The 16,438-nt window shown below is 53.2% G+C and overlaps 1 protein-coding gene across 4 annotated transcripts in view; it reads right to left on the reverse strand.

The window, feature by feature from the left end:
• Window positions 1–16,438, reverse strand: part of SPTBN2 (spectrin beta, non-erythrocytic 2) — a 44,332-nt gene that overhangs the window by 12,737 nt on the left and 15,157 nt on the right. For all 4 annotated transcript variants that reach the window (XM_009185559.4, XM_003909502.5, XM_031653715.1 and 1 more), the window contains 13 exons: window positions 16,298–16,413; window positions 12,985–13,097; window positions 12,650–12,837; window positions 10,355–10,472; window positions 9,618–9,776; window positions 8,992–9,294; window positions 6,696–6,849; window positions 5,610–6,480; window positions 3,556–3,693; window positions 2,498–3,254; window positions 1,361–1,563; window positions 952–1,042; window positions 584–730 (listed from right to left, as the gene is read on the reverse strand). In XM_009185559.4, the coding sequence (XP_009183823.1) occupies window positions 584–730; window positions 952–1,042; window positions 1,361–1,563; window positions 2,498–3,254; window positions 3,556–3,693; window positions 5,610–6,480; window positions 6,696–6,849; window positions 8,992–9,294; window positions 9,618–9,776; window positions 10,355–10,472; window positions 12,650–12,837; window positions 12,985–13,097; window positions 16,298–16,413 (3,358 nt within the window). The remainder of the gene's footprint in view (window positions 1–583; window positions 731–951; window positions 1,043–1,360; window positions 1,564–2,497; window positions 3,255–3,555; window positions 3,694–5,609; window positions 6,481–6,695; window positions 6,850–8,991; window positions 9,295–9,617; window positions 9,777–10,354; window positions 10,473–12,649; window positions 12,838–12,984; window positions 13,098–16,297; window positions 16,414–16,438) is intronic.

The following is a 16,438-nucleotide window of genomic DNA, read 5'->3' on the forward strand; positions in this document are numbered from 1 at the left end:
TGTCCTTGGCTCTTGAGGAAGAGCTAGGTGGAAGACCAAGAACCAGGGACAGTAAGACTCGAAAATAAGGACTGGCAGACTACATACAGCCCATGAGGTAATCTGGCCCACTGCCTGTTTTTACAAATAAAGTTTTATTGGGAAACAGCCATGTTCATTCATTCACCTATTCTCTGCGGCTGCTTTTGCACTACAACGACAGAGATGAGTAGTTGTAGCAGAAACTGTTTGGACTGCAAAGCCTCAAATATTGACCATCCAGGCCAAGCCCTTTCCAGACAAGGTTTGCAGAGCCCACTGAAGAGCGCCATCCTGCTTTGAACTCAGGAACAGTTATGGTGTTAAATCCAAGCTGCAGTTTGGCTACCTACTAATTTGTACTTTATCAAGGTTCTGGACTCACTGTCCCACTCTCTGTCTCCAACAAAGACGTTTGTTTCCCAGGCCATAACTTTCCACCGTGGAGCTGTGGCACCAGAAGCCCCACAGTCTCTAACCATGACGAAAACCACGTCCTGGAGCCAGGCCCTCCCCTGCACGGTGGGGGACTCTGCCGAGAGGCAGCCCCCACAGCACCACTCACCTTGTCCACCTTGTCCAGCCAGTCTTTGTTGGCAGCCAGCTCGGCCATGAACGCCTGGTGCTTCTGCCACTTGGTATGCAGGTTGCGGGCCTCGTCGTAGGACACGTCCTGGGCTGTTAGCATCTTCTCATCAATCCAGAGCTTCAGCTGGACCAAACGTAAAACAGGGACAAAGGAGAGGGGGCATTTCCAAGGGAGGGGAGAGGGGGGCATAAAAGCAGGGCCACAGTGAGCCAGGAGAAGTGGGCACCTTGGGAAGAAGCCATGAAGGGGCTCACAGTCTCTGGTGACCTTGTGGTGGACTTATTCTAGGCTCAAGGTGGGAAAGAGATGGCTAGGGAATATCCCGGAGCCCCAGGGAGCCTCACCTCATGACAATCTTGCAGGAAATGCTGCTGCTCCCGGTTGTCCCGAAGACGGCCCAGAAACTGCTGTGCTGCGTCTTGATTCTTCCTGTGCCTGGAATGACACCCTCTTGTGAAACCCTGGAATTTGCTGTAAAAGGGCTGTGACCCTTTGGCTAACCTAGGGGCCTCCATTTCTTCCAGGGGAATAACGCCTTCCAGGAGCACGAGGTTACCCAGGAATCCTGACTTCCTTTTGGCCCTGGTTGGGGGTAGAACCTCCCAGCCCTCTCCAACCACTTGGTTCTTCCCCTCTACTTCTCCGTCAGCTCCTACCCCATCTGTGCGTTTCCTGTGCCACATTCATCTTTGAGGCCACCCTGTTTCCCAGATTTCCCCCAGGACCCCTAATTCATGGACCGCCTCATCAGACCTCCTCTCGATGGAGTCTGCCTTTTCCCGAATCTTGTCGGCATGGATGTTGCCTTCAGACACCAGCTGGCGCCCAGCCTCCAGGAGCCCGTGGATCCGTTCCCCATTGGCGTCCATGGTGCTCATGAAGTCCTCCAATTTTTTAATGGCAGCATCAGCAGCCTGGAGTGTCCCTGGCATCTCCGTGTGAGACAGAACATATTCCTGCGTGGGAGCGGTGACATTCAGCTCATTTTCCCCAGTACAATTCACCCCCTTAGGAGGGACCCACCCAGGGGCAAATCTGAGAGGTAGGGGCCAATCCACAGACAGGGAGGGTAGCCAGGAGAGCTCTGAAGACAGGGAGGCTGCCAGCCAGTGTGGGAGTCTCAGAAAGTCACAGGGAAGCTGGGTGGGAAGGACTTTCCACTCCCCAGCCCAAATCCTGTTCTATCTCACTTCTAGCTCCTGATTCCATTTCTTTAACAGTTACACGACAAACTGGGTTTTCTATTTCTTCTAAAGTCAGTTTTAGTAAATTATATTCACATTTTTTTCATTCCCATTTTTCTTTCTTTTTTCCTTTTCTTTTCTTTTGTGAGACAGGGTCTCATTCTATGGCCCAGGTTGGAGTGCAGTGGTATGATCATAGCTCACTGCAGCCTCAAACTCCTGGCTCAAGTGATCCTCCAGCCTCAGCCTCCCCAGTAGCTGGGACTACAGGCATGCATGACCATGCCCAGCTAATTTTTTTTTTCTTTTTGTAGAGATGGGGGTCTCACTATGTTGCCCAGGCTGGTCTCAAACTCCTGAGCTCAAGTTATCCTCCTGCCTCAGCCTCCCAAAGTACCTGGATTACAGGTATGAGCCATCCTGTCTGGCTCCCATTTTTCTTTATAAAAAATTCTTCTATTTTCTTAAATTTTTTTTTTTTTTTTTGTAAAGACAAGGTCTTGCCATGTTGCCCAGGTTGGTCTCGATATTCTCAGCCTCAAGTGATCCTCCCACTTTGGCCTCCCAAAGTGCTGGGATTTCAGGCCTGAACCACTGCACGGCCCCGTTTTGCTAACATGTCCTTCCTGCCCATCCCACTCCTTCACATTTCCCCGGGTCCCTACTTTGCTCTTCCTCCTGGTTGGGACTTTGCCCGGACTTTCACCTGGCTGCTGAGTACGCCCTCAGCCTGACGAGCATCCCGCAGGAATCCCTGGAAGCCGTGGGCTTGGGCCAGGCGACCTTGCCGGCTCTCCCACATTCGGCCCAGCTCCTCCCAGCCAGTTCCCAGGGCCTCCAGTCGCTGTCGTAGGAAGAGGCACTGGGGGTCAGCCTGGTCCCGGGTCACCTCCTCGCCCAGGGCTCGCAGCCGGCTGTACTCGCTCTGGGCCCGCTCCACCTCTCCCCGAAGGGCTGCATGTTGGGCCAGGAGGGCCTCTGCCTCAGGCAGGGTGGCTGGCCCTTCTTCAGAGGCCACAGCAGTCTGAGTACGGCCTAGCCAGGCCTGGAAGTCATCCAAGCTGCGCAGGAAGTCCTGCAGCCGCCGCGCCTCCCCCAGCGACTCTTCTCGACGCCGCATGGTAGCCCTGAGGTCCTCCCAGCCGGTCTGCACCTCTCTGAGCCGGGCGCTGATGGCCGCTGCCTGAGCGGGATGGCCGGCAGCCAGAGCATTTGCCTCTCGAGTCAGTTCACCGACCCGGGAAGCAATGGCCTCCAGGTCCCGCTCCGTGCCAGCCAGCTTGCGCTGCAGGGCCAGCACCCCAGCCAGATCGTTGCCTAGGCCCTGGGTGGACTCGATGACCTTGGTCTTCTCTCTCATCCAGGCCTGGGTCTCCGTACACTCTAAGTGGTAGTTCTGGATGCTCAGGGCTGAGGTCAGAGCTGCCTTCTTACCGTCTGCCAGAGACCGAAACTGCTGCCACCTGAGAGCAGGGGGAAGGTTCAGCTTCCTGCCCTGGCCAGGCCTATTTGGAAGCTTCTTCCCTGCTTCTCTCTCCCTTGGTATCTCCCCTTGACTCCTCCCTTTCTGGCCAGCAGCTGCTTCAGACTACCTTGACTCCCTCTCTCGTCTCTTTGATCCTTTTTCCTTTCCCAACGTATTCCAGACTGGTTTGCTTCCTCCTTGGTAGCCACTCTGCCAGGCTCTACAAAACCTGCCTCCCACTGCCATCCCCATTGCTTCATTTCTCTGTCAGTTTCCCAGTCCTGCCCTCCCAAGCCCACCTGTGGTTGAGCTGCTCCTGGGTGTTGACAATGCGGTCCTTGCCTGGGGGGCTGGCCTTCAGTAACTGCTCGGCAACGTCATTCACCGCGGTGATTTGTGCTGCAAGGGTGTTCATTTCAGGCTCCAGGGTCTCAAACCTGAGAGGGTGGAAGAGTCAGGCGTGAACTGTGGGAGGCAGCACTGTGCCCAGTCTACCTAAGTCCACCTCTCTTAGACACCCAGGAGGGTGTCTCCTTCACCAGGAGGCTTATCTGCAGGAGTCTCTGTGCCTCTCAGCCTATGAGATTCATAGTATCTGTGGGTCAAGGGAGGAACCCCCAACTCCCCCAAAACAAGCAGAATAACTATTATCGCTAGAACTGCTCAAAAGATGGTGAAAGGTAAAGGTCAGGAACATACACACAAGTCAAACTAGACCCTGGCATGGGGCCAACCCTTTTTCGGATCCTCTGAGCCTCCTGGGACTTCCCCCTTAGCTGCCTATCTGGGTCTCATCCCACTAATATGTGTTAGAAAATGAAGTAATAACCAAAAATATTTGTCTGGGTGATGAAAATGTGAAGGATAACTTCTTCCAGGGACATTTTATGTTTTGTTTTTGTTTTTGAGACGGAGTCCCGCTCTGTCACCCAGGCTGGAGTGTAGTGGCACGATCTTGGCTCACTGCAACCTCTGCCTCCTGGGTTCAAGCAATTCTCTGCCTCAGCCTCCTGAGTAGCTGGGATTATAGGTACCCACCACCAAGCCCAGCTAATTTTTGTATTTTTAGTAGAGATGGGGGTTTCACTATCTTGGCCAGGCTGGTCTTGAACTCCTGACCTCATGATCCACCCTCCTCAGCCTCCCAAAGTGCTGGGATTACAAGTGTGAGCCACCTCGCCTGGCCGGCATTTTATGTTCTAATAGGGCAGGGTTTGCAAATGTTTTCTGTAAAGGGCTCAACAGTAAATATTATAGGCTTCATGAGCCATGCAGCTGCTGCAGCAACTATTCAGCCCTGCTGCTGTAGCCTGAAAGTAGCCACGGGCGATATGCAAAAAGAGTGTAGCTCTCTTCCAATAAAGCAGAAACAGGTAGCAGGCTGGATTTGGCCCAAGGGTTGTAGTTTGTTAACCTCTACATTAGGATACCTTGAAAACTAAAAAAAATCTTTAATTACATTTTTATTTTTATTTATTTATTTATTTTGAAACAGGGTCTTACTCTGTCACCCAGGTTGGAGTGCAGTGGCATGATCTCAGCTCACTGCAGCCTCGACCTCTGGGCTCAAGCAATCCTCCTGCCTCAGCGTCCCCAGTAGCTAGGACTACAGGTGCCCACCACCATGCCTGGCTAATTAAAAAAAAAAAAATGTGTAGAGGTGGAGTCTCACTATGTTGCCCAGGTTGGTTATGAACTCCTGGACTCAAGTGATCCTCCTGTCTTGGCCTCCAAAAGTGCTGGGATTACACGTGTGAGCCACCAGGCCCAACCTAATTACATTTTTTTAAACACCAGGAAATTTGATTATACATTGATCATAGATCATATCAAGAAATTCCTAATTTTGTTCTATGTGATAATGGTTCTATAAATTTTTTTTAAGATTTATTATTGAATAAATGATTTGAAAATTTATTCTGTAAACAAAGCTATTTTAGTGTCTCTGTCTAAAAGGCTTATAACTTCAAAGCCTCAGCTATTTTAAGTCCACACAGACAATTTCAAAATAATATATCGTAGGTACGAATGCTTCCTTGTATTTCTTAAAGGGTGCACCCTGAAGAATGTAGGAGGGACATGCTAATATTGGGGATTTGATTTTTAAAAGGGCAGAGAATCAAATAAAGCAAGATATTGGCAATGATTGAATCTGGGTGATGGGTATAGAGAGGTTTGCGGTGAAATGTCTCTACTTGTGAATATGGTTAACATCTTTTGTTAAAACTAGAAACGGACAACCATTAAGACTCAAAGGGGTGAGGCAGGCAGTTTATGGAGGGACTCACCACCCACATCCTGGCCCCCACCCTGCCTCCCAAGGCCAGTCCCACTGGGAGCCTGAGGGGCCTACCTCTGCTGCACCACCTCCAGGTCCTCCAGGCGCTCAGGCAGGGCCAGCCCGTTGAGCCACTGCTCCTTCTCCTCCACCCAAAGCCCGCAGGCCCCGGCCTCGCTGAGCATGGTATAGAGCGCTAGGGCTGCCTCCAGGGCCCGAGCTCGCTCTCCTGCCCGGGCCTGCAGCTCCTCGTAGTGCCGCTCCAGAGTGGGCACCCGACCCTGCACCTCGGGCGTGCGGCTCAGTGCGGGAGGCAGGGCTGCTGCCTGTTCCCTCAAGGCGTCCAGGGTTGGCCGGTGGCTTCGGATCTCCTCCTCCAGGGCCCGATGCTGCCTGGCTAGAGCCTGCGTGGAGAACTCGTCGTGACCCAGCTCGGGGCTGGACACCAGGCGCAGTGCGTCTACCAACCAGGCCTCCATGTCGTTTGCATCAGCCTGGAACTGGTAGAGGCTGGCAGCTTGGGCCAGCCGCTGGGCACGCTCCTCGGCCAGGGCCTCTAGCCGCTCCCACTGGGCTTGGAGCTCAGCTGCACGGGCAGAGGCCTGGCTTGCCCCAGGGTGACCCTCGGCCACCAACTGCTGGCCCTGCTCCAGGGTGAGCTTCAGGGGCCCCAGCCGGCCGCTCATCTCACCCCGCAGGGCTGTGTGCTTGTTGAGCAGGCGGAGGACACCGGTCAGGTCCCGGCCCGTGTCGGCTGAGGCCAGGAGGTGCTGCTGCTCCCGCACCCAGGCCTCAGCTTCGCCCACCTCCCAGAGGAAACGCCAGAGCCGCCGTGACTCCTCCAGCCGGGCCCGCCGCGCCGCTGCCAACTCGCACAGTGCCTCATAGCTCTGCTCTAGCTTGGCTACCCGCTCTGACACCAGCTGCGGGTCGCAAGGTCTATACTCTGAGAAAGTCACAGGAGAGGGTCAGAGCTGCAATCCAGCCCTCCGGCTGCTCCCTGCCACCACACTCTCTTGGGCTTCCCACCTTGGTTCTAGCTCAGTCACCATCGTTTGGTCACCATCTTTCCTGTCCCCAGGTTTCCCAACCCTTCTACCTCGGCTCTTGATGTGCTCCTTCCCAGCCCCTCCCTCTCCAGTGCCTTCCCCGACTTTTCACCTTTCCCTGGGTTGCAGAAGCGCAGGGCAGAGGCGCTGACGGCCCGCACCCTCTCGGCCTGCACGGCGATGTCTGCCTCCACCAGCTCGTGCAGCTGCAGCAGGTCCTCCACTCCTGTCAGGTGCTTGCCCAGGTCCTGAGACTGCAGCCGGCCCTGCCAGGCACACATGGAGTGCGGATGCCCGCCTGAGCACGCACGCGCTAACCTGCCGTGTTTTCCTTCCAACCTCTCTGTGGCTCCAGGTGTTGCACCCAGGTGAGAAACCTGCTTACTCACACACACTGAGATACCCCAGTTCTGCTCTGGCACCCCGACCTCCTTATCCTTATCCTTAACTCCCCTGCTGTGGAACAATGTTCTAACTCACTCCTGCTCTTGGAAGCTTTGCTGTGACTAACCTTCTTAGCCTCAGAATCACTGACACCCTCCTGTCACCACTGCTCTGCCCCTGCACCCAGCAGCCTTCCTTCCACATCTTTCCCCAATCCACCCTCCTGGCCGCTGCCCGCCTGGGAGATGGCAGCAACCCTAACAGGTCTTGCTCTCATGCTGCCTGCCCACAGGCCTTCTTCAGAGTAGCCAAAGTGACCTTTTTACAAACGTAAGGTACAATGAAGTCTCTACGCCTCTCAAAACCTTTTAATCACTTTCTTTCTTTATTTTATTTTATTTTTTATTTTTTTTTTGAGACGGAGTCTCGCTCTGTAGCCCAGGCTGGAGTGCAGTGGCCGGATCTCGGCTCACTGCAAGCTCCGCCTCCCAGGTTCACGCCATTCTCCTGCCTCAGCCTCCCGAGTAGCTGGGACTACAGGCGCCCGCCACCTCGCCCGGCTGGTTTATTGTATTTTTTTAGTAGAGACGGGGTTTCACCGTGTTAGCCAGGATGGTCTCGATCTCCTGACCTCGTGATCCGCCCGTCTCAGCCTCCCAAAGTGCTGGGATTACAGGCTTGAGCCACCGTGCCCGGCCAATTTTTGTATTTTTTAATAGAGACAGGGTTTCACTATGTTGGCCAGGCTGGTCTCAAACTCCTGGCATCGTGATCCGCCCGCCTCGGCCTCTCAAAGTGCTGGGATTATAGGTGTGAGCCACCGTGCCCGGCCTCTTTCTTTATTTTTTGAGATGCAGTCTTGCTCCCGTCATGCAGGCTGGAGTGCAGTGGCGCAATCTTGGCTCACTGCAACCTCCACCTCCCGGGTTTAAGCAATTCTCCTTCCTCAGCCTCCTGAGTAGCTGGGATTACAGGCGTGTGCCACCACGTGTGGCTAATTTTTATATTTTTACTAGAGACGGGGTTTTGCCATGTTGGCCAGGCTGGTCTCGAACTCCTGACCTCAGGTGATCCACCCACCCTGGCCTCCCAAAGTCCTAGGATTACAGGTGTGAGCCACCTTGCCTAGCTGTGGTGTTTTGTTGTTTTTTTTTTTTTTTGAGACTGAGTCTTGCCCTATCACCTAGGCTGGAGTGCAGTGGTGCAATCTCAGCTCACTGCATCCTCCGCCTCCTGGGTTCAAGCGATTCTCCTGTCTCAGCTTCCTGAGTAGCTGGGACTACAGGCGCCCACCACTGCACCCGGCTAATTTCTGTATTTTTATAGAGATGGGGTTTCACCATGTTGGCCAGGCTGGTCTTGAACTCCTGACCTCAAGTGATCGCCCACCTTGGCCTCCCAAAGAGCTGGGATTGCAGGCGTGAGCACCGTGCCCGGCCCCTTCAAACCACTTTAAAGGATCCATGTTACTTTGAATAAAATCCAAACTCCCTGACCAGGCCTGTAAGACCCTAATGGGCTGGCTGTGCCCTCCCAAATCTCAGTCCACGGCCCCCACTCCTCATGCTCACAGCCCACCGGCTTTCCTTCTGATCCTGAACACACCATGCTGGTCCAGGCCGAGGGCCTGTGCCGGCTCTTCCTTCTACCTGGAACGTTCTCTCCTGAGAGCTCTCTGTGCTGGTTCTTGGCACTATTCTGGTCTCGGCTTAAATGACATTTTCTCAGAGGCCTTATCTGACCAGCCCCTCACGCCGCCCTGTTTCAGATTCATCAATGGTTTTATGGCCCCTGCTGTTTTGTTTATGGAAAGGTCCGTGGGTTTTGTCATCAGCCTCCTCCATCTAGAACATGAACCCCGTGTGGACAAGGCCCTGTTTCCTTTGTTCACTGCTACTGGGGACAGGGCCCTGTGCTGGTTCACACTCAACAGAGATTGGCCGAGCAGACAGGCAAACACACCCACTGTGGGGTCCCCTCAACTCTTGATCACCTGTATCCCACCCAGCACGCCTCACTGATACCTTCATCTCTTCCATCCAGTCCATGAGGTAGAGCAGGTCCTGGAACACCTTCTGCAGCTCCAGGTTGAGGAGGAGCCGCTCCCGCCGGGCGGCCACCATCTGCCGCAAGAAGTCCCAGAGCCGTGCCACGTTGTGCTGCCGAGCAGCGATGCGGTTGATGTCGTGGTAGCGCTCGGCGGCCAGCTCTGCAGCCACGGCGTCCACCGCCTGCACCCGGCCGCTGTAGGCCACGATGTCCGTCTCAATGGCTTCGTGCTTCCGTACTGCTGCCTCGACAGCTGCCAGCTCCAGCCCAAAGTTGTCCTGTGTCGGGGACAGGGAGAGGAGGTGTGGGGACCAAGGGACAGTGCCTCTGCCGGCTCTTCTGTCCTGCAGAGCACTTGGGCTGCAAGATCCCAGCTCCATGTGGTGGCTCTAAGTTCCCTCTCTACCCCACCCCCATCCTGTTTCACCAACACTCTCTTCCGTCCCAGCCTCTGGCCCCTTGCTCCCCGACCTCTAGGCCTTTTTACCCAGGTGGCGGATTTCGTGTTTCATGGTCTCTCCAACCCGCGGGGCTTCTTATCCACCACTGTCTCTCTCCCAGTTCTGACCAGCCTAAGCATCCTAGGAGCCTCCAGTCCTACCTGGGACACGAGGCGCTGGTTCTCGCTGAGCCAGGTCTCCCGCATAGCAGCCTTGCGGTCGAAGCGGGCGGCCAGCTGCTCCAGCTTCTCCTGGCGGATGAGCTCGGTGCGCAGGGCCAGCTCACGCTCGTGCTCCGCCTTCTCCAGCCGCTCCCAAGCCTGTGGGGTGGGGACAGAGTCAGTGGAAGGGACAGGGCAGGGAGGGCTCAGTAGGGCTGGAGGCACATGGTAAGTCCCATGGAAGCTCGGTCTAGTGGATCCGTGGAATGCAGTGGGTGAGACGCCTGGGCGTGGAAACAGGAAAGAGGGCAGTGCTGGGAGTCTGTGAAGCTATGTAGAAGCTTCTGGAAAAGGACTGAAGGGAGCGGGAACAGTGGAAACCATCTGATTCCTTTGTGTTGGCAGGTTTTAGTCATCTTACAACATCGTGAAAAAAATAAAGGAAGGGATAGTGAGTTGGGGACAGGTGGAATAAGCTGAGGGACTTGGGGCATAATTTCCTTACGTGACTTCATATGGAGAGTCAGACAAAGGAGCAGGGAGCCATGTGCCTGAGAGGACGGGAGAATCACATCTGGCACAGTGTAGGCAGCTGGGCGGAGTGCTCGAGTTTCAAGTTGGGGTAGCAGATAGTGGAGTTTGGTGAAGGTCGAGATGGCCCCGGGTTTGGGGATGTGTGCAAGGCGTCTGGGCCAGGGGCTACCCTGAGGGTGGGTGGCCTGCGGGCAGCCACGGACCTTGTTGATGTCCGAGATGAGCCGGCCCTCGCGGGGCGTGTAGACCTTCTGGTTGTTGGCCCGAAGCTTGCTCTGGATGGTGAAGAGCAGCACTTCCAAGTTGCCTTTCTCGGTAAACCTGAGGCAGGAGGCCGGGTTGGGGTCAGAATTAAAGCCCATGAGGGTCACAAGGACTCTTTCCTCTTCAAAATGGCTGTCCTGTGTTGCTTTTCTTCTTACAAAAGTAATACAAGCTCTTTACGTGGAAACCAGAAAATACTGGCGAACCAAAAGAACATAATTTTATTTTATTTTGAGACAGAGTCTTGCTTTGTCACTCAGGCTGGAGTGCAGTGGCACAATCTGGGCTCACTGCAACCTCTGCCTCCTGGGTTCAAGCCATTCTCTTACCTCAGCCTCCTGAGTAGCTGAGATTACTGGAGCGTGCACTACCATACCTGGCTAATTTATGTATTTTTAGTAGAGTCGGGGTTTCAAATTCCTGACCTCAAGTGATCCACCCACATCAGCCTCCCAAAGTGCTGGGATTACAGGTGTGAGCCACTGTGCCCGGCCGAAATAATTCTTTTTTTTTTTTTTTTTTTTTTGAGACAGAGTCTCGCTCTGTCCCCCAGGCTGGAGTGCGGTGGCGCGATCTTGGCTCACTGCAAGCTCCGCCTCCTGGGTTCACGCCATTCTCCTGCCTCAGCCTCCTGAGTAGCTGGGACTACAGGCGCCTGCCACCACGCCCAGCTAATTTTTTGTATTTTTAGTAGACACGGGGTTTCACTGTGGTCTCGATCTCCTGACCTTGTGATCCGCCCGCCTTGGCCTCCCAAAGTGCTGGAATTACAGGCATGAGCCACCACGCCCGGTCCGAAATAATTCTTTTATAACCTATTTCCTTGCTTATTTTTCATGAACATTTTTCCATGTCAATAAATGCATTTATTTAATATCATTTTCAGTGGCTGACCCGTGACTTATTTTTCTTTTTTTCTTTTTTTTTTTTTTTTTTTTTTTGAGGCGGAGTCTCGCTCTGTCGCCCAGGCTGGAGTGCAGTGGCGCGATCTCGGCTCACTGCAAGCTCCACCTCCCGGGTTTACGCCATTCTCCTGCCTCAGCCTCCCGAGTAGCTGGGACTACAGGCGCCCGCCACCGCGCCCGGCTAATTTTTTGTATTTTTAGTAGAGACGGGGTTTCACTGTGTTAGCCAGGATGGTCTCGATCTCCTGACCTCGTGATCCGCCCGCCTCGGCCTCCCAAAGTGCTGGGATTACAGGCTTGAGCCACCGCGCCCGGCCGACTTATTTTTCTTTTATAGTGGTTGTGTTGATGAACATCCTTGAAGCTACATCTTTGTTTAATGCCCAGAAGACGACTTCCTAGGTTAAAGGGTACACCTTAAATCATTCCCTGGAATGTATAGAAACAGTTGTTTTCTGGACTAATATTAGTTTCAGAGCTGATATATATTAATTCCGAAAGAACTCCATGACAGCATAAACACAGACATTTTGGCAGGTACTGAACAGAATTGCCTAAGAGCAATCACATATTTGGAACAGTTAATTGCTAAAATATTGAAATGATAAGAACCTCTGCAATTCTCACGTTACCAGCCACACCCACGTTGCCGGTTATGACCTGCCTGTCAGGTCCAGTCCCCTCTATCCTATGCTGGGATTGGGTTGCCATGACACCCTGATCAGTAATCTTATCTGATGAATTGCACTGACTCAACACACCATAGCAATCATTTCCACAGCGTGTTTTTTTGTTTATTTATTTTTTGAGATGGAGTCTTGCTCTGTCACCCAGCCTGGAGTGCAGCAGCATGATCTCAGCTCACTGCAACCTTTGTCTCCCAGGTTCAGGTGGTTCTTCTGCCTCAGCCTCCCGAGTAGCTGGGACTACAGGCATGTGCCACCATCCCCAGCTAATTTTTTTGTATCTTTAGTAGAGACAGGGTTTCACCATGTTGGCCAGGCTGGTCTCAAACTCCCGACCTCAGTAGAGATGGGGTTTCACCATGTTGGCCAGACTGGTCTCGGTGATCCATCCGCCTTGGCCTCCCAAAGTGCTGGGATTACAGGCATGAGCCACCATGCCCTGCCCACAGCATGATTTTTAAAAATGGCTAATCATTTTAAAAAATTTATTTTGTATCAACTATGTTGTTTGGATGCTTCTGGCATGGGAAATCTCTACTGCACTTATGTACTGCCAAATTTCCCTCCCTGAAAGTTGTGCTAATTTAGGCTTCCTCTCCTGGGAGCACAGCTCAGGGCAGGGTGGGGCCCCAGGGACACCTACTTGGGCGGCTTCTCCACGGTGCGGTAGGAGTTGAAGGACTGCAGCTGGTTCTGGACCCCACTCAGGGAGTTGGCCAGCTGCCGGTCATTGAGGGTCACAATCGTTTGCTCGATCCACTGCAGCAGCTCCGAGGCCAGGGACTCATACTTCTCCACCAGGCGCTCTGCCTCCATGGCATGGTCCAGCACCTGGGAGGCAGAAGACACGGACATGACAGTCCCAGCCACAGGGTCCCTGGCCCAGTCCTGCAGCTCCACCCTGCCCTTGCACTGGGGGAGTAAGACCCCTCAGCCGGGCCTCCTCTGGCCTTTATACCTACTGCCCATGGACAGTACCTTGCCAATTCTCTTGCCTTCCACTGCCAGGGCCTTCATCTTGGAGAAGTAATGGTAGTAAGTAGCCACATAGGTAATGATCGACTTCTCATCTGGCTGGTCCACATTCACATCTGCAAGAGCGGACCATTTGGGTCAGGCCTCCCAGAAGTACATCCACAACATGCATCAGCTACCCCAAACCCTGGGCCTGCCCAGTCCTCCAAGGCTGACATCTCTCCATCCCCTTTTAGAGCAAAATGACAACTTGGCCATTCAAATGAAAGGGGCACCAAAAGCTCACCTTTTTTCCCTTCTTCTGGAAACAAGAAGGGCCCTCCAAGCAGAGCACAAACCCCAGAAGGAGGCTTTTACTCAGAGTTCCCCATGGAGACCAAAATTAGTTGTTTGGGGAAGAAAAGCAAGAAAAGAGACAGCATTGCTATGTGGGGATGGATCACGGACTTTTAGGCTGGAACAATGTTTAAGAAATCAATGGAGGCTGGGCGCGGTGGCTCACGCCTATAATCCCAGCACTTTGGGAGGCCGAGGTGGGCGGATCACGAGGTCAGAAGATTGAGACCATCCTGGCTAACACGGTGAAACCCCATCTCTACTAAAAATACAAAAAATTAGCCGGGCGTGGTGGCGGGCGCCTGTAGTCCCAGCTACTCGGGAGGCTGAGGCGGCAGAACGGTGTGAACCCGGGAGGCGGAGCTTGCAGTGAGCTGAGATCCGGCCACTACACTCCAGCCTGGGGGACAGAGCGAGACTCTGTCTCAAAAAAAAAAAAAAAAAAAAAGTCAATGGATTGAGGGGCAGCAGGACAGAAGGTATGAACTAAGCCTCCTGAACCTAAGATGCACAGAGCGATGGGCCCTGTGATCCCCGCAGCTCAGTGGGGACAGAGGCCAGCTCTCAGCACCATCTCCAGGTGTGATCACGCTGTTTCTAACCTCAATCCCAAACCTCAGCTGTGGGCCCAAGGAGGGGAGTGTCTTTCAAGCCGAACTGGCTTCCACCACACAACCGAGGCTGACCGTAACTTGAAATCTATGGGTTCTTTTAAATAGGCCAGATTTTATCCTAAAGGTAAGACTATGAGACTGGAAGCCTCTTGCCCATTTCTGGAAACATGCAGGCAGGCAGGAGCCACTGAAGTCATCTCGGAAAGTTACAGAATGCTTAGCTTTATTTCCAGGTTCTGAATTACAGCCATGCTGCCCAGAGGCTCTCTAAGGAGCACTGCATGAAGCCTATGTCTGTTGCTAGCTCGCTGACACTTGTCATTCTGGAGTAAAAGGGTCCAGGTGATAGGGCTACAGGTAGAATGGAAAACAGGGAGAAAATGGCCAAGACCAGCGAACATCCACCCAGTGAACTTCAGGAGCACCTCCAGCAGGGGAGTCACTGGGCCCTTCTCTCCTCCCTGTTCTGGCTGCACCAAGATTGGTCTCCACTCTACCAGAAGCAGCAGAGGAAACAGGCTCTGGAGCCAGGCTGCCTGAATGCCAATCTCAGCTCCATCTGCCGGAGGACTTGGGCAAGTTGCTCACCCATTATAGGCCCCCATTGTCTCTTCCATAAACTGAGGATAACAGTACTGATTTCAAAGGGGTATTGTGAAGATTAAAGCATGTCAAGTGCAGAACCAGGTACCAAATAAGAGAAAAATCGCAGTCGGGTACAGGGGCTCACACCTGTTATCCCAGTGCACTGGGAGGCCGAGGTGGGCGGATCACAAGGTCAGGAGTTAGAGACCAGCCTGACCAACATGGTGAAACCCCGTCTCTACTAAAAATACAAAAACTAGCCGGCCTAGTGGCATACGCTTGTAATCCCAGCTACTCGGGAGGCTGAGGAAGGATAATTGCTCGAACCCAGGAGGCGGAGGTTGCAGTGAGCTGAGATCGCACCATTGCACTCCAGTCTGGGCAACAGAGTGAGACTCCGTCTCAAAAAAAAAAAAAGAGCCCAATCGCTGTTACTGATCTCATCTATCTTGTCAGCATTATGACCAGAACCACAGGAACCAATCAGCAAGGTCAGCTGACCACAGGCCAGGTCTGGGTAAGAGTGGAAGGTCATGCAGCTTAATTTCTTTTCTTTTTTTTTTGAGACGGAGTCTTGCTCTGTCGCCCAGGCTGGAGTGCAGTGGCCAGATCTCAGCTCACTGCAAGCTCCGCCTCCTGGGTCCACGCCATTCTCCTGCCTCAGCCTCCTGAGTAGCTGGGACTACAGGCGCCCGCCACCTCGCCCGGCTAGTTTATTGTATTTTTTAGTAGAGACGGGGTTTCGCCGTGTTAGCCAAGATGGTCTCGATCTCCTGACCTCGTGATCCGCCCGTCTCGGCCTCCCAAAGTGCTGGGATTACAGGCTTGAGCCACCGCACCCAGCCGCTTAATTTTTTTTCTTAAAAATTTGTTTTAAAAAAATAAAGACAGGTCTCGCTGTTGCCCAGGCTGGAGTACAGTGACTATTGACAGGTGTGATCCCACTACTGATCAGTGGGGGGGTTTTGACCTGCTCCATTCTGACTTGGGCTGGTTCAGTCCTCCTTAGGTAACCTGGTGGTCCCCTGATCCCAGGAGAACACCAATGCTGAACTTAGTGTGGATACCCAATCAGCATAGCCCACTGCAGCCTAGAACTCTTGGGCTCAAGTGATCCTCTCACCTCAGCCTCCCTAGCAGCTAGCACTACAGGCAGGTGCCACCGTGGCCAGCAACATGTAGCTGAATTTAGAATCCTAGAATTTTCGAAGAACCCTTACAGACCAATTCTGTCTTTTAAGACATGAGGAAACTGAGCCACAGAGGCCAGCCACTGGCTGTATGTCACAGAGCTCCTGTGTGCTCTGCCCGGGACACAACTCACAGCCCAGTGCTCTTTCTGTCACTGGGCTGCCCTTCTTCTGACCTACAGTCTTTTGTTAGAAAAAAACTGAGAAATGATTTTCATACCACGAAATTCACCCTTTTAATGTATATAATTCAGTGGTTTTCAGTGTAAAGATGTATTTTTTAGGGGGAGGGGTAGTCATGGGGTCTCAGTATGTTGCCCAGGCTGGTATCAAACTCCTGGGCTCAAGCGATCCTCCTGCCTTGGCCTCCCAAAGTGCTGGGTGTGAGCTACCACATGGTTTTCAGCATATTTACAAGGTTGTGTAACTATCACCACTTTCTAATTCCAGAACATTCTCTTCCCCCACCAAAGAAGCCCCTGTATCGGTTGGTGGTTACTCCATGTCTTCCCCCTCTGCGGCCCCTGGTAACCACTGGTCCACCTCCTGTCTCTACCCTACCACCTCTTTTTCACATAGCTCTGGCCCCACCTTCGGGATCCAGCAGCTTGGTAAGTCCCAGTTCCTTTTCAGCCAGATTGAATGCATTCTGCAGATTATAGTGCGCATTACACTTCTTCAGAGACTCAAAATCCAGCAGGTCTGGCCTGGGTGGGGAGGAAAGACAGAAGG

The sequence above is a fragment of the Papio anubis genome, chromosome 12, assembly GCF_008728515.1.
Source record: "Papio anubis isolate 15944 chromosome 12, Panubis1.0, whole genome shotgun sequence".
NCBI lineage: Eukaryota > Metazoa > Chordata > Mammalia > Primates > Cercopithecidae > Papio > Papio anubis.